This window comes from Calonectris borealis, chromosome 1 (assembly GCF_964195595.1).
Source record: "Calonectris borealis chromosome 1, bCalBor7.hap1.2, whole genome shotgun sequence".
NCBI classification, from domain to species: domain Eukaryota; kingdom Metazoa; phylum Chordata; class Aves; order Procellariiformes; family Procellariidae; genus Calonectris; species Calonectris borealis.
In genome coordinates, this window is record NC_134312.1 from 23168150 (window position 1) to 23193416 (window position 25267).

A 25267-nucleotide genomic window follows, 5' to 3' on the forward strand; every position below is an offset into this window, starting at 1 on the left:
CATCATCGTTCAGCACACTTCCACAAATCCACGACGACAACTGTAATTTGCTCTCAAGTCATTGAGCTTTAGGAATATGCTTTAACACTAATTGGGTGTCAATTGCTTTTCTTCCCTGAGAGAAATCTGTTTGTAAACCCTTCACTCTTCAAGATGTACATCGCTGCAGCATCTGACTGCTCTCATGCGCTAACCTTTGATTTCGTTTAATTTAATACATCACTCAGGTTACAAGATTTTATGTAGGGAAGTGACTCAAAGTCATTTTAAAGCATTTTTTAAACAAAAAGAAGCCTTGATTCAATGTAACAGAGTTGACTAGAACTTGCTCACTTAGGTCTATACAACCCTCTCTGTGCATACTCTTCTTTGGATTTAATTGCTTGCTGATTTAAGCTAAATTGAAATAAGTCACACCAGGGTAAATAAAAAGTTTGAAGGGGTCAGTTTTAAAAATCACACTTGAAGTTTAAATTAACACAACTCTAGACATGCACTTCACAGAAAAACTCATTTGTGCTTTTTTGTAACACAACTTTGTTGCTAAAAAAATTACAATCAAAATTGTATATAAAAACCACAGTCAATAAATAGTTGATAAAAATGTATCAAATACTTTAAGTGTAACCTTACCACATGGACAGAAAACCAAACCTTTTATTAAGTTCAAATTAAATCTTAATTACTATAAATTGTTAAGCATGCTGGACCTCTGTATCATCCGCAGTAAAAATCCACAGCAATGATTAGCTGCATAACGTGCCTGGGATAGCTTTCAGCCAAAAGTATCCCCCAAGAACTACTAAAGAATCAGTATGGACAAATTCATTATCCCTGAACCTCAGGAAAACTGTTTAAAACTCGTAGCCTTTTCCCTAAATACTACCTCCACTGAAAGCCTAGCTCTAAGGACAGCCTTAGGAAGGAAAGGAACAAGAAACCACTTAAAGCCAAGCCTTTAAGCAGAGACTTAGGAAGGAAAGGAACAAGAAAAGGTTTCTGAAGCATCACAAACCACTGTTCTCTGTAACCTCAGCATAAAAAATGAAAGGAAGCTTGCTAAGAACTTCTGCTAGACAGCCATATTCCTTTCTTCCTGCAAAAATATGAAATAATTGCCCTGTTAAAGCTCTGCTAGGTTATCTGATGCGTAACTTTGGCAGGGCATCCGCTGCCTCTGTTGCTAACATCCAGTAAATATCGAGCGAGCCATGAAATTGAAGCAGAACCATCCAGCACCATTTTCTGGGGGGGACCTTTGAGTGGTGGCCTACATTTGCCTCCCTAGGAATAGGGATGTATAGGTAACCAAACAGCAAAGTTATCTCTGAATAACACCGCCGCAAGGGGGAAGTGAAACAAGCATCTGTTCCGTCTTCCCTAGAAACTGTTTTTTTCTTAGCAAGACTCCAACTCTGCTGGAAGTTAAAGCCCAGCTACGCCGGACGGGAGAACAGGCCACCCACACCTCACCCACCCACGGCGCAGCCGCACCGCGGCATAGGCACATCTCGGCTGCACGTCGGGCTGAATGGAGAGCCCAGCCAAGAGCCATTCTGGGAGCTAGCACAGGTAGCAGCCGAGGAGGAGGTGGAAGAGTTACGTTTAACCCTTATTTTCTCTTTGATCGCTGATCTTGCAGCAAGTCCTCAAAGGACAATTTTAAAACAGCTTAATTAAAAGTATTCATATTTAACGTATTTAAAGTAATTTTGCAAATACTAAGAGCTCTCCAGAGACCAAATAATGTGGACGCCTCATAAAGATGATCTAATAAGGAGAAGCTGCTCTGTGTGCAGAGGAATTCTTCAGCATGACTGCTAAGACAAAGCATCGTATAGTAACACTTTGTTACCGTACACTTATCAGGAAAATGATGTTGTTAATTTTAACTCGCTATTTTCCGTTTCACATTTTCCCCTTTTCCCTTCCCTTTAAGGACCTGCCACAAAAAATAAGTAGTTAAAATAAATTATCAAGAATTTTAACAATTTTAATAACCATTTTATTGCAAAACCAATGTGCTAAGAGCAAGTTTTAGTGCTCTTCTAAAATATTCATGGATGGCTGAAAGAGCAAAGCTGCATCGGCCCACCTGGCGGTCTTCTTAAGAGTACCAATAAAGAAAAAAAAATTGGGTCATCCAAATGCTCAACCAGAAAGCATTTTTCAAAAATACAATTAGGTAGATAGGATCAGCAGGAGAATGATATTTTGCTGAATACCAAGATAATTTGAAAAAGTATCATCAGTAGTGGTACAAGCCTTCAAGAAGAATTGTGTTACCTCAGGAGAAGGTAGCCCCTTTCCGTGGCTGACACGGCACTCACCAGTGGGACAGAGAGGTTCAGACCCTTGGAAGCTGCCAGGTCTAGTCTTATCTTACACAGTCTTATCTTACGCAGTCTGGCAAAGCTGCACCTAACCCACAGCTCTACACTGCTTACCACAGCCCTGCGTGAGATTCCTTCTCCTTGCAGAAGAAAATGAGGGGCAAAGGATAAATCCTTCACTGCAAACTGTTTGAGCGATAATAAAAATGCTGCTTTTACCAAGAGGTAACCCCCTTTAATTTGGACTCAACCCTGAGCAATACTGAATGTTCAGCCATTACAAACAGCATTGATAAACCTAGGACCTCAGTGCTGCAAGATCAGTGATGCTACTTTTTCCAAATCCCCTCAAGGACTCCTTCTCTCCTCGTTTCTGCCCTTTTCTCATTTCAGTCTCTGAATCAGAAGTACGCCTGCTGTCATAATAAATACCCCGCTTTCATTTTCAGCCCTCTGCACCTCAGGACCTTTGTTGGCTCAGTCAGAAGGTGCCTGGGGGAAGTCACACTTTCTATAACATCGCAGCGCAGTGCACCACTATAACATCACACCGCAGTGCTCAGCGCAATTATGATGTTAAGCAGAACATTTGATTATGTGTCCTACATGGAATTTGTAGCAGTCTTGTAATAATTCTTCTGGAAAACGTCCGCCCTTGTGAGGACTTGGCAATACTTCATTTCTCATGGACACAGTAAAATTTAAACAACCCTGCAAACACTAATTTAACCCTTGTTTTATAATTCCTTAAAGTGTAGAAAATCATAATTCATACATGTTTCAGTTTTTTTCTTATTTTGCTTGAAATGGAGGAATGTTCTTTCAGGTCTATACTTCTCCTTTTGTCACTGGGAAAATATTGTTCACATCTTCCAGGTAGTTTAGTGTTTGAGCATAAATATTTTCTGCAATAACAGGTTACCTCGTTATGTGGGTTTTTTGATAGTCTAGTTTAAAAAAGCCTGTTCCAACGTCTGTCAGTTGTTCAGTGGCCTGTTTCTTGCTGAGTCTGGTAAGCCATCTCCCAGCAGAGGGACTTCCCCCGCCGGGACTCCCCACTGCCTTACGCTCTTACGATCGTGCCCTGCGTTTGTAGGAAGTGGATTTGCAGTTTTGGTAAAACATATGCACATCCACAGCTACGCTATTCAGAATAAAATACAATAGAGTAGTTCAGTTGGAAGGGACCTACAATGATCATATAGTCCAACTTGTCAACAGGCGTAACTTGCTCCCTACAGTATGGTTTATCCTGAAGAAATAATTTGATCTCGACAAGGTTTCTTGCTTGTAGGTCCGAACAGATTGTAGCTTGTCAGTCATGGGAAATTTGAGCATTTTACATACCTTACATACAAACCTTTCTTAAATCCTACTTAGGTGTAATAATGTTGAGCCGGAGATCTCAAAGTCCACCCGCAACCCAACTTTCCCATGTTATACCAGACTTCTGGGTTAGTACTCCTGAACTGAAAAGCAGCTGTCTCAGCGCTTTGATAACCATTAGGCAGCTTTGCTGGAAGGATAATAATGCTACTAATAGGTTACCTCTTCTGTTTTATGACTGTGGTTGGTGCCCATCCCATTGATATGGTTTACCTGAAAGCAGTGGTTATCTGCTCCAATTTGAAACAGTGAGACAATGGCAATTTCTAAGTCATTGTACATTGCTTATGGTACGTAACGTTCAAATAGTGCTAGTTTGTTTGGTAGCAAATTCATTTATTCTCTTTGTAATACCAGTGAATTCCCTTATGTGGCATTCGCATTCCTCTGTGCCACTGTCTTATCTTTGCATCAGGGACTAACCTGAGCTTCACAAACTGTATTTTCTGGTTTTGCCTCACAGTAATGTCATAGTCTTGCAACAGTGTGTCCTCTGAGATGCTCTGTGCCTCGTCAGCACAGAGGTACTGGAAAAAAAAAAAGTACTGGCAAACCAGCTTGCCCAAGTATGTATACGACTTCACACACACACCATTTTCCAGTGTCCTGTTTTCTCCATTGCAGCCAGAAGTCCTTCCTTTGCTTGCTCTGTTTGTATCCTTTGCCTCCTACTTACAAATCTGTTCACAGAAATGCTGATATATTTTTCATTGTAGTTTCATGCTTTCTGCATGCTAGAGGGTAAATTATCTCCATGTCTGTTCCACTTATAATCACATTTACACGCAAACTTACTTATTAGCAATGTACATGATTGCCGCTCTTACATAGCTACTGCAGACCCTCTGAGCATTCGCATTTCAGCTCTTACATTTTTCCATCTTGTTTATTAATCTAGAATGAGCTTTTTAATCTTTAATGTTTTATGACTTGCAGTTAGTTTTGCACAGTTAGGAAGGTGATCTCTTATTTCTTCAGGTTTCTGATTACAGTTTTAGGAAAAGATACCTTTTACAGGCTGAAAATGCTTTCAGAGAGCTCCCAGCATTTTAGATCTCTGTGGTCTGCTGGTGTCAAATCAAAATACAGCTTTCACCTGGCTAACAGGGGGGTTACTGCTATTCTCCTTTTCTTTTTTAACCAGCTTCTTTGCAATTTACCCATTAAAGATATGCAGGTGCAAAAAAGAACCATTTCCCCAGCCTCTTTTTCACTCACTCACCCGACTTGCATTTGGGATCTGATCTGCTGGGCTGATTCATGTTCTTTTTCACTCTGTTTGTTTGCTTTGCAGCTTTCCTGGTTTACACTGTTATGTTCATCCAACTCACTTCTGGTGCCTTGCACAGTATTCAAGAACAAGAGAAGTGCACTCCTGTGCAACATCACCTCGGTTCTGCATGTCTTCTTCTTCCATTTCTCTACTCTTCCACTCATCTGTCACCAAGCACATCCTCAACTTTTTATATTCCTGGGCATGACTCTGTAAATAGGGATACTATCTACTATAATATTCATCTCTGGTAGGCAGCTTCTAGCCCAAGAGCTACACCACCGAGATAAAAGTGGTTACCCTTTATCCTTCACTAATGCAGAAAATCAAAGAGAGAAACAACCAGCCACCAAGGAGGCTACTGATGGATCACAAGAGGGATCAGGAACAGTTGGAAGGCAACAGAGGAGGGGAGCCTAATGGAGATGCAAAGAAACCTTGGCATGAAGCCTATGCTTCAGAGGGGGATGCTGGAGAAAACAAACCATGCCACAAACCATGCCAGACCACAAGCAGAGAGACAACTGGGGAGGGAAAAGAGGATGGTGGCCGAGTATATCCCCGTGATGCTGTGAGAGATGCCAGCTGCAGCACAAGGGGAAGCCAGCAACAGATGGATGTGTTCAAATGGACATGATGGGCACCAAATGGCAAAGCCACCTAAGCTCCCTTCTGCCAGCTCCTGTAGGCAGTGACCTCTGGTTGGGGGTTTGCCGTTGATGCAAGTGCACATCTTCACAAGTAGGAATGGGCTTTTACGCTTTCTCACAAGCAGAGCACAGGGATGCTGTGTCAAGGACCTGATGCCAGTGCACACACACACGGATAAGATTTTCACAAATGTACAGAGCACATTATTGCTCTGCATTTATCTCATTCATCCTTTCCTCCACAAGTAACCCTTCCCTTTTCTCATCCCGGTCCCAACATGCAATAAGTTCCGGCTCTTGAAGCAGGTCTGTAAAACAACTGATTTGTTAGCAAAATTATCTGCCCTGCACTGAAAGCCAAATTATTCTGCCAACCCTTGCATATAACGCACAGAAAAATTAAAAGCATTAAAGGCATAGCCCATGAAGTGCTATAGACACCAGCCACCTTCTTGGAGGTCAAAATGTCATTTCATGGACTATAAAGGCAACCACAGGAGCTAAACTAAGCTTCTGAATGGGGCATGCAAGTCATTAGGAACTGCTCTTTCCCCCTCCGCTTCCCTCCCTTCTCAGACTCAAGGGAGCCTGCTTCTTGTTTCTGCAGTCAAGCCACCCACTCACAGGATATTCAACCAGAGAATTTCCATTGCGCACTCTTGGCAGCCTGGCGTTCACCGCAGTGGCTGACCTGACCCACCAGCTTGCCTCGTCACAGCATCCACAACAAAAGCCAGACTTCAGTTCCTGGGTTATTTCTGCAACAGCAGAGAAGTGAGCTAAGTCCTGCCTTTCTGGGGCTGCTTTGTCCAAACCTCGCACCATGTGAGCTGATCAAACACTTCCAGCCACTCCAGGTGCCCAGGCAGAGCATTTGCCTGGCAATGCACGTTGTGTGCTGTCTGCTGTGGATGGGATGCTTATGCAAAGGGTTGGTATTTTAAACAACTAATTTTTTGGACTGCAGGCAGCGTCTTTTTGTCATGACACAGACACCACATGATTTTCCGAAAAGACCACAAAGCCTTGCTGACAGGTTTGATGGAGAAACGGAAGCATGCATGACTGGAAAGTCTGCATTACCAAACAGCCAGTGTTCACTGGCAGCTTTCAAGCAGAACCATGAGCACTGGATGGTGGGACATGTATTTAAGTGCACAGCTCAGATGATAGAGAATTAAGTCTAATAATATCCACATGAGGAAGGGCCAACTTTGCTAAAACTCTCAGCTACCCAGGAGTTCTCCTCGCCCCTATGCAGGCTTACACACAAACAAGGTGTGCTCCAGGACTCAAGAATAAAATAAGGTCCTCTGGAAGCAATGTGTTCTTGCTGCAGATGTGTGGTTTTTCAGCATCAATTGTAATGGCAACAAGCATGTAATACCCCCCATGTAAAACACCCAAAGCCCCCAACTACAGTATAAAATGCATGTGTTGAGGTAAAGACTCAGGAAGAAAAATCAAGGAGTGAGCTAAAACCTTCCACAAAAGCCTTGTGGACTAAGGGCACTGCACTGGTGAGAGTTCCCAGGGCAATTGCTTCAAACATCAAGAAGGAAAGCAGAGAATGGATGGAGGTAAGGGGAAACTGCCAAGTTGGGAGTAGATTAAGGTGGAAGAGTGCACCTTGTTAAATGTATCTGTGCTGTTCAGGTTCACATTCAAACTTCCAGTATGGTAAATAGTCATGTTCATGTCTGTTTTCAGATCAGACTCTACTTTATGCCCCCTTCTTCCTCTTTTTTGTTTATTCATCTCACCTTGTTTAGATAAATAGACTTCCTGATTTACTAGAAGTCATTCTGCCCAAGCCAGTCCCTAACCTACCTTCAGCACCTCAGAAATGTATTACACTTTTGCAAAGTTCTACCTCTAATTTCACCATCTTACTTTTATTTGAGCTTCCTGAAACCGTACCATACCAGTCTTTTTGACCTGCGCAGCCTAAAACTCACAGAATTGCTCTTGCAAACAGATGCTGGAGATCCCAGAACCAGCTGCAAGCTCTCATTCTGTTGGCTCAAGTCTGAAGACGAGGTATTCTGAGAAAGGAATCACGCTTGTATGGGATCAGCAAATCTGGGCCATATACCTAGGAAAAGCTTAACTCCTTCGATACAGCTTCTCACTGTCATAGTAACAAGCAAATCAGATAAAGTTAACAACAAACAAAAAAGCAGGACTGGCCTTTAGCCATGTTACTGCTCCACCTGCTTAGAGACCAGCCAAGCTGTCACTGCTCCAGATGTACCGCATAGCTGGATATTAAAATTTAGCATCACTTCATTTCTATTTCACTAAACAGGAGAATGGTTATTGCCTGATCCTTATAGTGAAACAACAGAAATGTCAGTAGAGGAGGACTTGGTTACCAGAATTTAATTTCACTGGAATGGCTGGACTTGAACAGCACTCAAGTTGGATAGAAAAATTGTGATGGGTAGGGAGAAATAGAGCTTTCTTCCCCTGTTATGCAGCAAATATAGATGCGGTGTTTACTGCACAGCACAGACTCTTGTGGACCAGGGCTTTTTAGTTCAGGAATCATTTTAAATTGAAACCATGACTTCCCTTTTAACTGTATTTTTGACCCATTTAATGGAGGTCTCACGCATTCCCTGGCTCAGAAATGTGCTGCGCTGGCAGATGGGGCAGAAGCACGAGTCTGAGCCCCAAGTTGTGCTGACTACTGATCCTCATCAATCCAGCTTTAAAAACGCATCTCTTTGTTCAGACTGGGTATCAACAAGAGCCAACTGCAGTAGTACTTATAGAGTCATAGAATGGTTTGGGTTGGAAGGGACCTTCAAAGATCATCTAGTCCAACCTCCTTGGACATCTTTCACTAGATCAGGTTGCTCAAAGCCCTGTCCAACCTGGCCTTGAACACTTCCAATGATGGGGCAGCCACAACCTCTCTGGGCAACTTGTTCCAGTGTCTCACCACCCTCATCATAAAAAAATTCTTCCTTATATCCAATCTACTTGATAACTGACTATGTGCTTTTGGTGGTAGACGCTAGTCACATGTACGAAGCTGAGACTGTGGAGACACCTCCAGCGTACATAGACACACTGGGCTGAGCAGTTGCATTGTCTCCTTGTGCACTGCTTGTGCACTTCTGCCCTGTGCTGCCACACACGCATTTAGAGTGGTCATTGCTAAAGCTGAAGCTATTGTGCTTCAGGTGATCAGAGCACACAGTAAAAACAGTGATAATTACCAGCAGGAGAGTAGCCAGACAATGTGCCAAAGAAAGGGGGACATACATAATAGAAAATTTATTTTAGGAAGGCTCTTGGAAAGAAGAGTATTTTCTTTCCTTTGTATATACTGAATAGAAGAGGTTTTAAACAAAGCACAGATTTCGCATGTCTGTTGAAAGAAGTCACCAAAGAGCTGCCTGAAAACAGCAGCGAAACAAGATTGTAGCTTTTAAGACAACATCAGCTGACATGATTGTCTGCTCTGATCATCTGTTCTCACGCCGAAAGCACTCGTGTCACACTTGTAGAGGTGCGCGTGAATGCGACGCCCCTGTACTGGCTTTAATCCTACTGCAGTCCACAGTTGGTTTTATTTTCTCGTGGAACAAAGAGAAATGAAACTAGAAACCAATTTCACCAGTTTTAAAGCATGAATTGTATTACTTGCCATTGCTTTGCATTTTGTAAATAGAGTCCCTATGGGAAGATTTTTGCAGTAAATAAAAATGCTCTTTATCGGCAGCTAGCTTAGGTATCTGATATTTCAGTAACCTCGATGCAGGCAGAGATTGGCCCAGAGGAAGTCTTGGACTTGCAGGAAAACCTGCATCTGGATGACGCCTGTGCACAGTGGCTTCTCCTCATGGGCAATCAAGAATCTTTCCCTTAAGTAGCCAAAAGCGGTGGCTGCTTATCTCGCTTCCCAGAGGGGCTAAGCAGGGAATCACATCAGAACAAGTTCACAGACAGGCTTCGAAGCCTACATTTCAACACACTCCATAACTTCTTCATGTGGTTTTCATGCAAACCATGGGAGAATCTTTACACACGGGAGCAGCATAGGAGAACTGGTGTAAAACATACCCCACACAATGGGTTCATGTCAAAATCTCATCTCATGTATGGTTTACTGTCATAGTCTCTGTCCTAGAGACCACAAACACATAAACACGGGAGATTATGTTGTTGTTCTCTGGTTAAGATGAATGAGATCGACAAAGAAAGACTTAATTATAACCTACATTTCCACAAAAGAACAGAGGACATTTTCAAGCAAAAATGGTGTTTTTGCAGAGATATCACCAGAAAGAGGAAGTATTTGCTTGGGAATTATGGAAAAACCACTTCTAGCCTGTTTTGCGAAAACAAGAATATCCTCTTCTCAGTTGAATGTCATTCCTGACTTTTTCCACCTCTTACTGCCAACTCCTTTCCTTCTCACAAGTTATCAAGAATTAATGAGACAGAAGTTTAAATAAGGGAGAAGATAAAAGCCTAACCCACCCTTTATGTTTTATAGATTTACAGTTTATAGGTGTAATTTTAAGTATCAATATGAGGAACAGAGATTATTTAAACCTCTCAACTATCACAGGCTCTTACAAATTTTGAAGTTCTCATAGACACAGATAAAGCTACTTGCTGCTAAAACCACAGGCTAGACCAGCTATAACCTAGGGCCACATTTAGGGTAAAGCAATTAAGACACAAACGAAATTCTCCTTCATAGTGACACTGAAAACAAAGCAGATGTGTAATATGGGCACACATCACACTGTCTGTGGCTCTGCATGCCATATTTTTGAATGAAATAAATTATTAAAAAATTAATGTACCTTCATTACTTATTCTTCAGCTGCTCTGCATCCATTCTTGTAATTAAGAACATTGGCTAGACTAAACACAGTGATTAAAATAGTGCACCAACTGTGCGTCTAAAGAATACCTAATACTTCGCAGTGCTGATTTTTTTATATTCAATAGTGACACTTAAGAGATATCATGTCACTACTGAATAAGTTTATTACAGTTCCTTTTCTACCACATCTTTTTTACTTGAATTGCAAACAACATCATCCTATTTTGAGACTCTGGATCTATTGATCAGAATAGATTTTTGGTACACCCTTTGTATAAAGAAATGCTCGAGTTAAGTGTTTTCTAACATGCCTGAATGACAGTGCTATTGATGAAATAAAGTTTGTAAGGCAAACACAAGAGACTGTATTTAACAGGTAAACTTCTAACTTAAGTCATGCACAAGGTATAAAACAGGTCTCTGAAAAAAATGCACTTACCTGGTATGTAAATAGCACTTCACTTGGTGATTTACCTAATTTTCCATTGATGTTAACTTCAATTTGACCTTGTTTTGGTTCATTCATTGGTCCAACTTGACATACAATCCTAGCAAGAAAGAATGTAAGTTTATCTGTTAGAAGCAACAGCTGCAATACCATTGCAATGTATGTGAGCTACCACACACGCTGTCAGCAAAAGCACTAACTTTGCTTTCTCCTACACAAGGTACTTGAACGCTGCCACAGATTCCCAGCAAAACCACCCAAGAATAGCTTCATCTTCTATCTAAAGGTAGGTAAAACTGAAACCTGAGCACTGTACACAGCAACTACTTAGCAGTCAGTTAGTAGAGGTGCCTTCTACAGAAGACTCAAATTCAGCCCAGGAGTCAGAGCTGAACCTCTTCAACCCTACACAAGGTTTTCACTGCACCTGGTGATGTTAAAAAAACAAAGGACCCCCCCAGCCCCCACCTCGATGTAAGAACCAGACTGTCAGCTATCATAACTTTGTTTTAGCTGCTGATGCTTTTGTTGTGCATCCTGCTATCTTTCAGCTTTAAACTACTGTATTTTCACACCTAAAGGGATCAAAATCCCTTTAGAATTACTGTTCACTGAAAATAAATCCTCAGATAACCCACGCAAAATCAGAGGTCAAGGAACACTAGCCAAGAAAACACTGCCTTAACTAACACTGCTGCTGAGTGATAGCACGGATTTTTAAATTTTTGATTTCAAACAGGTGATCCACAGAATATAAGCATGAAAATGCAATAAGGATTCGACACACTTGAAAACTGGGACAAATGCTTAATGGAGAGCTGATAATACATTTAGATAAGGAGGTATACAATGTCTGCAGGCTGCACAGGCAGACAGTTTCATATAGGACACACCCTAAGGATCACTGCTCATTTCCTTCACTCTTTCCCTCCGGGATTACTGCTATTCTTCCTTAAGCCGTGCACGACTGCTTAAAAAAAAATCAAATAGAAAAAAAAGCCCAACGACCCCAAATTACTGGGTATAATGTACTTAAATTGGGACTTATAATAAAAGGATTGTCAAGTCCCTCTGCACATCACTCCAGACTTTGCTGCCTGGGTACTGGCAAATGGACAAAATTCTCTAAATTCTTGCATGTCCTGGCATGTGTACGGCTGCCTGAGTCTGTTCCTCATCATCTCTCCACTGTATTCTTGGAAGTTGTATCTTCTTGTCAGGCAGTAACAGGAAACGGTGCCTTTGGAGGAATTTCTACCATATGTCAAGCTAGGAAAAGCAGTCGGGGGCCGGGGCTGGGGGGTGTGTGGGGGGGAAACACCGTAGTGTGGTTAGCAGAGATTTCAACTGAGAAAAGTTCCCTCCCCTCCCTTCCCCCTCGTTACAAATGGAAAACTACAAAGAATGAGAACACAACTTCTTGAAGGCCAACAATTAAATCACCGCAGAGCCAGAAAGCAGCCTTAAGTGCCTTAAATCTCGCCGCTTTCCTGCCCATGGGAGCAACTGTCTCCTAAAAATGACTAGCTTTTTACCGCAGAAGGATAGGGGAGCAAGACTAGGCACTTTTTTTTTTTTTTTAAATTAAATTAAATAAAAGAAGGTAATAATAAAACAAAAGAATGGAGGAAGATAAAGACAGAAAATTATAGATACCTATTTGGAGATTTTGAATAACTTCTTTTTCAAGGCTTCCCTAATGGAGAACATCCTTCAAAACCCCCTAATTTGTTGATAAATGACATTATGCAAGTTGCATTTGTTCTCACCCATTACCACACTGGCAGAGCTTAGGAAACCAGTAATGTTGCTATGATACAAGGAACCAGTCATCTCAGTTCTGGCTCCTTTCCATGTATTTAAAAATATCAAAAAGCTTTAGAAAAAGCCAAGAGGCTGGGGAAATTCTTGTAAGGCTATGCTGCAATTCAGTGCAGCTTTTGCAAACACTGAAAATAGGGAATGGGAAAAGATGACTGTAAAAGAGTTGGGTATTTTGTGGATGGTGATGCACATGTAAACACCCAAGTGACGGCAATGGATTTAGGAAGCAGTACGACATATACAGCTATATACACATTCTTAAGTCTTAGGAAGCTTCTAAGTGCCTGATCCACAAACTGACTAAAGCTAAACATTTTTCAAAATCTAAAAAAATCACTTGGGTATCTTCAAAATTCCTTTCAAAACACACCACAGAAATAGCAAAAAGTTAGTGTATTACATTTTAAATTACACTGAAGGGAATGAAAGCCAAGGTTTCAACTGCAGCTTTAAATATCAAAAGTGAATGAAAGAAAAATCACACTGCTTAAAATATGTCATTACTCTTAATATCACTACTGAACCTTCATGCTATGCTTTTTATCAGCTAATATCAAAAGGGTATTTCTCTCTTGAAATTAGATGCTTGATATAATCTGTAGTAAACACCTAGATACATAGAAGAATTTAGACACTTTGTTTTAATTTTTGGCACTGCTTAAGAGTGTGACAATCCACAAAACATCTACCAACCTGCTTAGGCAATTCAACATCCATGGACTTGTTGGCTCTGCGATGAAACTTAGTCATCTAAAGCTAAACCAAAACTCCGGGCTCCCTCCCTGCCCCCAGGAAAGAAACTCTGTGGCTGGACTAAAACAAAAAGATTTAAGCTTCCTCTTGCTTTGCCTACTTTCCCATAAACCTTGTATGCTTGGCTGTACTGTGGTTCAGATTTAGCAAAGATTTTAACGACTAGATGCACACCTACAATGCCTTTAATTTAAAAACAAATAAATAGTCTTAAGATATCTGTAGTAATAGTTCATGAAAGTTTTTCAAACAAGCAAGGAAAAAAAATTCAGTCACTCAGAAGCAGGATGGTAGTACGCTATTGTAAATTTGTTCCTGTATTAGAATCTATAACAATTTTAAATAAAGACTCAGACATGTTACTATGAAATATTGCAGGTATATCGCACTAGTTCGTTCTTCTATTGATAATCTCTTATAACCACAGGAAGATCATCTTCTCCTGAAAATGTACAGAAGTTCCTTTTTTCTTCTAAAATCTTGTGAAAAATATCCAGCAATTACCTTGTGGAAACAGAGTAGAATTCCTCTTTGAAAAGACATTCCTTGTCTGCCACTGTTATATTTTTTACATCTTCTGCTTTTATTCCCAGATTAGATCCCATTATGGTCAAAAGAATTCCACCACTTAGTGGTCCAGTTTTTGGCTCAATCTGTGTTTGCATGAGGGAAAGTAAAAAAAAAAAAGCAAAATTAAATACTGCAGTGACCATGTTGCTTTTCTGTATTATTTAAAGCTACTTTGACTTATCCGTACTTAAAATGCAAAAGATGTTTCTTGTAGGACCCCCACAAAAACATGCTATGTAACTCTTTAATGTTAATTAATAATTTGCTAGCTCAGAACCAGTATTCATCAACTGCAGATTTCATGTCTCCTGTGGCAGACTGTTATGTACAAAGTTCTTTCCTGGTGTTTATTCTCTTTTATGTTTGCTTCCTCTGCTAAAGCATCATGATTTTGAAAAGCAAATGGATCAGGCTCCTCTCAAAATCATTCCACGGAGCTTTTACAACATCTTTTTGCCATGATTTTCTCCCTTTAGGTTCAGACCAGAACAGCACACCTTCCTAACACACAGTGCTGCCCCACATAGTGTCTTCAAAAGTTCCTCTAGTCCCCTGATCTTCCCTACTGCATCAAATGGTAGGATGCTGCAGGACACGGGCTGATGCTAATTAAATAATTTGCAATTAAAATGAGGACTGAGAAAGTCCTGCAGTTGCAGTGGACTTCTCAGTTTGAAACATGGCCCGAACAGGCACTTGAATTCTGAATATTTGTTAGGAGGCTAACCTGCTTTCCTATGTAATATTTGGAGCACCTCCAGCAAGACCTTTTCAGGTCTTCAGCTTTGGAGGGCTGTAAGTTTACCATCAAGAAGAGGGAGGTTGCACAGTCCCAAATGCGGTAATTGGAAGCCAAACAAATACAGCTTCTGAAAGTCTGGACTTTAACGTCTGCTCCATCAAAATCAGAGTTTCTTAGATCTAAGCAAGTCTGAGCACAGAGACATGGCTGCTGCTGCCTGCTGCCCAGCCCAGCTCCAGAATCACTTGCTCTGTTTTCCCACTGGTTCAACTTCCTAAAACTTCTGCCCACTGGCCATCCCATAAATAAACTAGCTGAAAAATGACTCAACAGTTTGTGTAGATGTTTCCAAATATTTTGTTCAAATCTGAAGCTAACAAAAGCTTTGAAAAAACTAATATTTTAGTATTTAGTATTTAATCCACAATCATGTACAAACAGAATCCCAGGTGAAAACACTTTCATTTCTCTTAGTTTCCCTTTTCCTTCCCACTCAAATCATCTTTATCTGGGCACAGCTATCACACAAGTATTCTTCTCCACACTTTATGTCGAGATTTCAGGGTATTTGCCTTCCTTGGCAGACTTCAACTGTTTACCTGCCACTTCTTCTTAGATACACCATCATGGCCAACCTCATCCAGCGTGCTGCTGGTCTGCCTGTACCCACACTGCACCTCTAACTCTGCAGCCTCAGGAGATTCAGCGTCTCTACCAGTTTGAGCCACAGGTTTCAGAACTAAACATTGAGTAAAACATCCCTGTTATGACCCTCAACCTCTGTCATACGGTTACCACGTTTTGTGATAGCTTGGCATATGTTCTCATCAAACAGTGTGTCTGAGTTTCAAAGTACCACTGTCGCAGCAATTTAGATTTGCCCAATGGAAGTACACATCACTCTTTTCTTGACAATTATGCCCAGAAAACCAGCATTTGGCTGTTGCTGAAAAGGACAAGGACTTATCACTTCTTGCTTTGGCTACTGGTCGACCAAGGTGGACAACACTCTTCCCTCGCCCTGGGTGAATGCTCCAACTGCAGAGTAAGTCAGGGGTGCACATTTGGCCTCTCTGACTTCTTACATTCAACTTCTACAGCCTTGGGTTTGATTCCGGTGTGGACTGGAAAATATCACTGACACCTGGAAAACACCACTGACACCTGGAAAACACATTGTGACGCAGAAACAACCTGCTCCCTTATTAAATACTATTTAAAAGTCTAGTTCGAAGCCTGTTAACGAGCCTGCTAAGTGCTTGTAGTTCCAGGAGCATTGAACTTCTCTTACAGACTTATTTCAGGTAGAAAGGACTTCAGGAGAGAAAAAAATCCATGCTAATTCCCAAGAATCAAGTGCCATGTTTAAGCGTACACTGCTAGCTGGGCTTCTGGCACAGTGAGGACAAGGCTTGAAAAACAAGGAGTCTCAAAGACTCCATTCAGTCTCTTATTTTGAGTCTTTACAAACCTCTCACACACATCACTACTGGCATGATTTCCTTGCAGCTATTTCAGAGGCTTACTTAACACCCTAGGGAAAAAACTGCCTTTCAGTATGAGCTTGCTTGGATGCTTTCTCCTGAAAAATAATACACTGGTAGGGAGAGAAAAAAGCAATCTTACGCGAGTGATTTCTGGATGAGGACATGTGTTGGTGGGAGGAGCATGACAGAGTTTTTCATAAACGCACTTGCTGGGCTTGCCATCTTCTTCACACCAGACACACTTATAGTCGCGATGGGCCGCGAGGCATAAGCTGCAGTCGCTTCGTCCATAAGAGCAGTTGTACAGAGTCACTGAAATATGAACGATAAATGCACTTAGATATTTTCCTCTGTTTTAAGGATATTCAGTGTGTTATAGGAAGGAAAACTAATCCTATGTACAAAGCCTGCCTGCTGCTTAGTTGAGTTGTGTGAAGAATATGCGCACTCTGTACTTAACCCCTGAATGATGCTAAGAGAAAACTGTATTTTTCCCTGTATGGAAAAACCTGAAATCTATCCATGTGCAGAGTATGAATAAACTATCAAGTAGAACCCAAATGCATTTTTGTCACTCAGGCATTGTCAAAACGTTTAAGTACAAAGTCCTTTCTTCGACTATTCTCAATGAACCTGCCAACTGTTCAAACAAACAGGTCCTCCTGGCGTACCAGGAGTCAGATGTAGAAGGGTATAAACTCTGTATGGGTGTCAGCAGGGACAGACATCAGCTGGCATGGGACCTCTGCCAGTCGCATATTTAAAGGAAGAGAGCTGCCTTTGTTGGCCGTTTCCAGGACATTTGGGCCTTTCCAAAATCATCACTAAAGCCTGAACCGAGTAGAAAGTTAACACTTAATGAAGTGTTATCCTTTGTTCAAGTTAATACCTCTTCATTTCTCCATTCTTCTCTATTTTCTTGCTTTTGTTTTCCCTTTTGTCTTGAATTGCTGTCCTGATGTATGCCTTATTCCTTCTGTAGTGGGGTTTAATTCCAGTTTTTCTGAGCCAAGAAATCAGATCTGACAGTCATGCCTCTCGTACTGATGAACCACGCACCAACTGTCCCAGACACTAAGCTTGTTTTGGCCCCCATCAATCTTTAGCATGATGCACAGTCACTGAACAAAATTAATTTTCCCAAATAGATGCAAAGCCTTGAGACATAGCTGGGTGGTTCTGGACCATAAGGAAAGCCTGGGCTTGCAAGAAAACATTTGGAGACGCACTTGAGAGCTAGCCCAGAAGAAAACACACTGAAAAGATGCCACACGTTCCTCTAGGGGAAGCATGCAAGTTGCACAGATTACTCAGTGGGTGAGTGCTGTGCTTCCCTGGGAAGGTGAGCCGATTATCGTAAAGAGGGGAACTTTGTTTCTTCCTTTTTTGCTCCTTCCCTTCATCCTTGCTTCTCTCTATTTTTGGCTGCTCTTTTTTTCTGGCCACACAGCCTCATCCTCTGCCACTGAGGCTCTGGCACTTGTTGAGTCTTCTTGTAAATCAACTTAACTTACCAGAACACCAGAAAACTATCTAGGTTTCCTCCTGTGCTCTTTCAAGAGTTGAATGTGCTCACAGATGGGAGTGGGGAGTACAAGACAAGAGACTCAACATCTCCCCTTTCCAGTAGTGATAAGCTGTTTTATGTGCTCATTAAGTCTCAAGAAATGGTACCCTTCGTGACATTGGGTTTTTTTAAAAGGAGTTTCATCCTTAAAGAAGCAGGAAGCAAAGTGAAGTAAACAGAGGTGATCAGATGTGGACAAGAGAGACTAGGATAAATCCCTTTGAGACTGCATATGGTAAAGGCCATCAAAAATGTCTCTTTAAAGAAAGCTTTTCTTCTCAGAGGAGCAGGACTCTAGGAAGGACACCAGCAAAAGCACCCTCCAGTCACTAAGATTTCAATGCACTTGATATCTTCCTAGATATCAGCAGCAGCAGTAGCTTTTTAAATCTAATTCCAAGAGGCCACCATGTCAGATTCCTACTGAAATGAAAAAGCAAAATGAGAATGCTGATTTTCCATTATTTTTCAGCAGTGTACTTATTCCCCTGCCAGGTATCAACAATATTACAGATGCCCAAAACTTGGCTACAGTCTCTCTGCCACTTGCATGAGAGCATACAATCTCGTAAGGGCAGTTTTTCTCTAAATGATGCATATTATTTAGACCTTGGCATTCAGTTTCACAGCTAGTCTTTAGAATAACACATTTTTATTCTTTCCCTTACACTGAGGAGTTAATGCAATGATGAAGGCTGGTTTTAACCCTTCTTACATCTAATCAGCATATCCACTTGATTTCAAGTAGCTCTGCCAGCACAAACTCAGTTGAGACATCATTGGAGGTGTATACAAAGCTGAGGGACTTTGGCATTTGTAAGAAAGAATCAATGAGAAAGAGCATCCATTTGATTCAACCCCTATCTTGAATTCTCAAGGAATCGATAAGCACAAAGCAGGAGTGGCATCATTTGCTTCATATAGTGAGCACATCAGTACAGAAGTCACTGAGCAACAAATATAACCCAAGCAATATTTTCAACAGTTTGCGTGTTAACTATTCACTCTGTACGTTGGATGTGAACATAATGCTGGGGAAAAGCACCGGACTGACAGCCCTGGTACGTTGCTGTTTGCTTTTATAAGCAGAAGAGATGGCGCGGGCAGCGGCAAGGAAAAGTTTCCTCGCTGCAAATTGCTTTTGTAGGAACCGGATTGCTTTCTTAATCCAGCACTCTGAAAGGCTGCTACTGCACAGGGACTTGAGCAGGTAATATTGTTAAACAAATCTTCCCCTTGCCTTCCTAAACCCTGCCATTTCCCACCCACACCGCCACATGGCCACCTGATACAGCATGGGAATATGCTTACTGAATTACTTTGTTATCCTGCATTGGCTGGACAGGGATTTTCATCCCATCCCTCAGTAAACAATGTCAGTGCTGCAACGTCTTGACGTCCCTCACATCCAGTTGCATAAATGCAATGGAGAAAGCTACGGTCTTAAAGCATTAAACACCCCCCCTCTTCACTGATCAGCTCATTAAATGTACCAGCAGCAAGCCACTCATTAGATTCAGACTCTTATCCATCACCTTGAGACACCAGCTGTGAAATCATTGATAAAAAGGACAAAGGATAAAAGGGATATATCAGATTTCATACTGGTCAGAACCCCTGATGGCTTGAGATGTAAAAACGCTATCGTAACTTAGTATTCACTAAGTGTTATACAAAGAACGGGCTCTTTCACTGGCAGGTTCAAAGGTGCTTCTCAGCAGCAACCATATACCCAAAGCCAATTCTTTTCAAGATGCATAAAAAACATCATGCTCCAGATTTCATATGGCAAAGAAATTAAAAAGCAGGAGAGAATTTGGATTAAAAAAAACCCCTTTTATAATAAAAAGAGACATTTGTTGATAATTTTTCAATCCCCCTCTTGCAGGGGTTCTATATTTCAATTCGAATGATAACATTTCTTTAATAAATCAGCTACTTCTTTTTTTCTATGTTTTTCTCAGACTGGGAAAAAATATGTTGGGAATATTTGGTCAAAATTCTGCAGTTTGAAACACCACAGCCTTTGGAATGGAAATTAAGACAGTGTGAGATTGTAATATGACCTCCCTGTTACATTCATGCCAGGTCCTCTTTTAAGTGCTTTTAACACTGCACACAGAGCCATAGGGAAAATCTTCTAAAAACATACTTCTATGCTGCCAATAAGAAAGGGAATAAATTTAAATATTGTACAGATGGAAGAATATGGTCTGAAGATTTAATCTGCAGGGGAAATTACTTGGGGGCAGTATTAGTTTTCCTGACGTTGACTCATCACACAAGTAACAAGTGTGTTGCCTCACAGTTTTTGCAAGATTATGCCTTAAACTTCAGTCCAAAGAAGTGTAAGGTATGTCCCAGCTCTCAGATACTGCTCCACTGATTTTGACGGAGCTTCCTCAGCTCAGGACTAGGCTCTGTGTGGCTTCCTCAGCTTAGGACTAGACATAATTGCTTCATTGTTGTACATTGAAAAACAAAGAAATAAGCAATTTATATCAGAGACCAAGTCTTCGTGCTATAAAACTTAGTATACTTTTGGTTGCCATAGAAATAAATGAATAAAGTAATCAGCTGAAAGCACACTGAATTTTTCTGTATTGCTGATTGCCAGCAGGTGTAAAGACTGCAGAACTTGTCTGAGCTGAGACCCAGTTGAAAGTTGAGATTTCAGACGAAGTCTGTACGAGCGGCAGTGAGAAGGATCCCCTTTCTGCTATTGGAGGTGGCAAGTTCATTGAGGAAGGGGAAATGACCATTGAAAAAACATAAACTACTTAAGTACGTTTGAACTGTGAAGCTTTGCTATTAAGATTGCCCTTCAGAGCAAAAGCAAACTTGAAAATAATGGTAGCATATTTAAAACAGCCTTTAATACATACAACACTGATGTTTAATTCATGAGTTTAGTATTAATAACTTTTGATCTGTCAGATTTAATTGTTTCACCCAAACCATTAAAACCTACAAAGGTAACATTTTTATTCACATGACTCCAAATTATGAAGGAATAGATTTCTGTTTACTGTAATTAACCGCCCTTTAATCCTGTATTTCATGCTTACCCATCAGTTTGCTGTCAATCTTGACCTTATCTGTTCTTATGGATAAGTTAAGTCGTAGGGTTTCATTTGCACTATAGGAGAACTGGAAAAGATGACAAAATAGAGATATTTATACCTTCATTTGGCAAGGTTAATTTCATGCGTTTTCTATGATTCTCAATAATCAGAGCTGTGAAGGTTTTAGAAACTATCCCAAATCTTATGGTCTTTTTTTCATCTTGGCCAAATACATTTATAGGAAAATGTTTTAATGAACCTAATCCTTCACAATCAGAATTTTCAAGTATCAAGGGACAGCAATATCTGAATACACGCTTTTCATTAATTTAATTTACATTTGGTTATAAGTATCCAAGTAGCAAAGGTAATGTTCAAATTCAAGTATAGCTGCTGACCCTGCTGAGTTCTCCCTTTTCCCGCCACCTGGCCCCATTACTTCTGTGGACACAGCAGACTTGCACCACATGGAGGGGAAATCTCTTGCATCTTTTGCAGTGCAACCCCCTCATTACAGCCAAAGCACAAAGTTCGCATGCTCCAAGACATGAGCTTCTGCTCAGGTTGAAAGACAGCAGCAGTAACAACCGGTGGGAAAGAAAAAAAGCAAAGAAAAAGACAATAGCTTTACAAAGCAAACACTTTGTGCTAGGCTCAAATGATGCATAAACGCTAATTAGTTCTCAAACTACTCTGTTAGTAAGCTTGTAAGAGATAAAGGTTAAAGTCAGCATAACATTTGTGAGTCCAACTTTGGTAAATAGACTATTTTTTTGAATATTATTTCCTTTCTCTGTAAAATAAACCAGAGTGAAAGAAGCATAGCTAATAAGTAGCCAAACAACAACATACTATTACCATTCCCATTTTTACAGATGTAAAATGGGAAAGATAATGAATTGGAGAAGGAGAGCTCTGAAATTCTCATCTTTTATACTCAATGATTTCACCAGATTGCATAAAAAATGAAGAATGAAAGAGGAATAGTCCTGAATTCCTCCAGCGACAGTTCAGTGAATCCATGGATTGCATAGATAGAGAAATCAAGGACAAAGATTGAGGGCTTTGAGGGGAGACCCCAGGAGCTCTAAGCCAAAGCTGCTGCCTTTGACTGCTACTGCCAAAGGAGAATCTCCATCAGAGGTGACTTGCTTCTCTGAGGGAAACCAATATTATCCCTATATTTCTGGACACCTGTGGACACTGGAACTGTAAGAACTGAATATATTTGGTAGGTGAATCATATTTTTGAATTTACCTCTTTACTCATGAATGAAAATTTTCCTTCATCTGATTCATCAACAGGAGCTTCGAATTCAAATTGGCTGTTTCCAACCACAAATTTTTTACCCTATGGAAGAGAAAAGTTCAGCTTAAAATTTGTACAGCATCACCAAGCATAATAAAATATCACTAGGCAATATCCTGTTCAGCCCTGGAAGTAATAAGACCAAATGGAGAAGGCTAACCAGTTGAAGTCATCTCCTGAAAACAAAGCTAGTGAAACATCGAGCCAGTGCAATCTGCTGCTTTGCTGCACCCTTCCAACATTTGTTAAAGGTGAAAGCACTAGAGCAGTACAAATAAAGCAAGCACATCTCTAGCACTCCGTTTCAGGGAACAATAAGAAAAAGCCAAGAGATGTGAATACTGGATGGCTTCACACATCAGATGTGTTATTAACAGAGCTGTGTGAGTTCTGCCCTTTAAGGTTTTCTCTGTAGGGATCCTGGGCAGAGCAGGAATGCAAGAATTACAAGGGAAACTGGAACAACATCTCTCAGACCTTGCTGAGTTGCTTTCTTTCTCCTGCCTCACCTCAACTCCAGCTGTGTTTTCACAGTCTTTGATGGCAGCACCAGCTTAAGGGTATCCCTGCCTCCTAGACACCTTCTCCCCCCTCTCTTCTCCCTAGGCCCTAAATCCACTCATTCCTGCCTTTAGGCTGCAGCACATACTGACCTGCGCTGCACTAGCAAAACTCTCAGATCGGTTGTTCTGTGATTCAACCGAGGAACTGATCTGGCTAAAAACTAAACACATCATCCCACAACACTGTCTCTGTGCTGGGTCATTCGCTTGCTCTGGCCCACAGCACAGCTGCACAAACAGCTTTGCCAGAAGAACCAGAGAAAGAAATAAGTAGCAAGGATATTTTCAGGCAGTATTGTTGGTAAAGACTTATGAAATCAGAGCCTACTGGGGACAAGACCACCTTCACTGTTTTAGAATCACAGAATACCTTGGGTTGGGAGGGACCTTCAAAGATCATCTAGTCCAACCCCCCAGCCATGGGCAGGGACATATATTCAGGTTGCTCAAAGCCCCATCCAACCTGACCTTGAACACTTCCAATGATGGGGCAGCCACAACTTCTCTAGGCAACCTGTTCCATTGTCTCACCACCCTCATCGTAAAAAATTTCTTCCTTACATCCAATTTAAATATACCCTCTCTTTCAGTTTAAAACCGTTGCCCCTTGTCCTGTCACTACAGGCCTTGGTAAAAAGTCTCTCTCCGTCTTTCTTATAAGCCCCCTTTATATATTGAAAGGCCGCACAAAGGTCTCCCTGGAGCCTTTTCTTCTCCAGGCTGAACAACCCCAATTCTCTCAGGAGGAGAAGTGTTCCAGCCCTCTGATAATTTTTGTGGCCCTTCTCTGGACCCGCTACAACAGGTCCATGTCTTTCTTGTACTGGGGAACCCAGAGCTGGACGCAGTACTGCAGGCGGGGTCTCACCAGAGCAGAGTAGAGAGGCAGAATCACCTCCCTCGACCTGCTGGGCATACTTCTTTTGATGCAGCCCAGGATAAGGTTGACTTTGTGGGCTGCAACCACACATTGCTGCAACCGCACATTTCATCCACCAGCATCCCCAAGTCCTTCTCCGCAGGGCTACTCTCAATCCATTCATCCCTCAACCTGTATTGATATTGGGCATTGCCTCGACCCAGGTGCAGGACCTTGAACGTGGCCTTGTTGAACTTCATGAGAACTTCACCTTGATGCCTTCTGTGGATGTAAAGAACTAGTCCCTGCTTTTGTCCAGAACCGCTTGAGTCTTGGAGTACTCGGCAAAAAACCAATGGTTACGTGATTCCTCTTTCCTGCTCCAAGGGTTAGTAAGTTGTCTCCTGCTGTCATCTAAGCCCTGTGTATGAGGATCTTATCCTATTTATTCGTAGCTTCAATGTATTCTTCAATGCTGGAATCACTGGTAACTCACAGGCCACTAGCTTTATCCAATTAGTGCATTGGAAACCTTTCCTATTGCACCTTCACTGTGACAAGCTGGGTAGCAGACACAAGAGCCCACCAAGGTTTGGGGCTGAGGAGGAGCACATGCTTTAACCAGGTAAAGGGCCTGACTCCAGTCTCTGGGAGGGTTATGTTATAGAGGATAACAGACCTTTTACTTCTTCCTTCTCAGAAGCTGCATATAGAAAATAAGCTACTGACTGAGGTCTGAAAAACCTTTTCTGAAGGTTTTACAGCTCATTCTGCTTTACAGAAAACGTCTACATATTTCAAGTTTTAAAGCACCTTACAAATCCCTTTTTTGAGGAACGCTGCCTCGCTTTCCCTACTCTACGTTTCAATATCTCATATATTTTTCAAAAGTGTTCAAATTCTGCTGCTGCTGCGTAAGGCTTTCCCACACGCTTAACAGAAGGCGCTGGAAGAGGAGGGGAGCTTTGCTGTGCGTGACAGCTGCCACCTGGAGTGAACTGAAATCAGGAGTTGCTATACCAGGCTCTCGAGCAGAAGGCCACAGAGCTCACATTCAGCAGTCTGGGTGCAAGAAGAGACACGTAGCAAACACTGGGAAGTGGGTTACACATCAGACACACATGACAAAGACAAACCCAAATGCGAAATTAGTTTTTTAACGAAAATCTTTGGAGGGCTAATAAGCTTATCTTGATGCTGGTACATCTGTCTCTTCTACTGTGCCAGTCTTTCAAGGACTCAGCTGGAGAATGCCTCTCAGAAGTTGCATGCAATATGACGGATCAGTACTAAACTTTCCTCTCACCCACTTGTCCTGGATGAAACTATTCCCAAGAGAACAACGACAGCTTTGATTTACTCCTCCTTCCTACTGAAATTCTTTCAGAGAAAGGAGGGGCAGAAAAACAGCCAACAGCTTCTCCTCTTTTAGTCTACTTCCCTCCAGCGGAAGCCCTCACGAGGAGATTTATTCATTGTACTGTAAGTGTTCACAAGTTAAGAGGTGCATACAGAAAGTGCGAGCTTATTTTTCCACCCTCAGTTCTGCAAGAGCAGTTTTAGAAGCTGTCCACATCTCCTACTCGCTG

General features: G+C 41.4%; 1 protein-coding gene across 1 annotated transcript in view; it reads right to left on the reverse strand.

Annotated features, from left to right (window-relative positions):
* The window catches only part of PLXNB2 (plexin B2), a 259107-nt gene that overhangs the window by 34467 nt on the left and 199373 nt on the right, over positions 1-25267 (reverse strand). Inside the window, exons 14-18 of the mRNA XM_075146634.1 lie at positions 22206-22298; positions 20951-21032; positions 16455-16627; positions 14021-14169; positions 10931-11039 (exon numbers count right to left, since the gene is read on the reverse strand). Coding sequence (XP_075002735.1) covers positions 10931-11039; positions 14021-14169; positions 16455-16627; positions 20951-21032; positions 22206-22298 — 606 coding nt within the window. The remainder of the gene's footprint in view (positions 1-10930; positions 11040-14020; positions 14170-16454; positions 16628-20950; positions 21033-22205; positions 22299-25267) is intronic.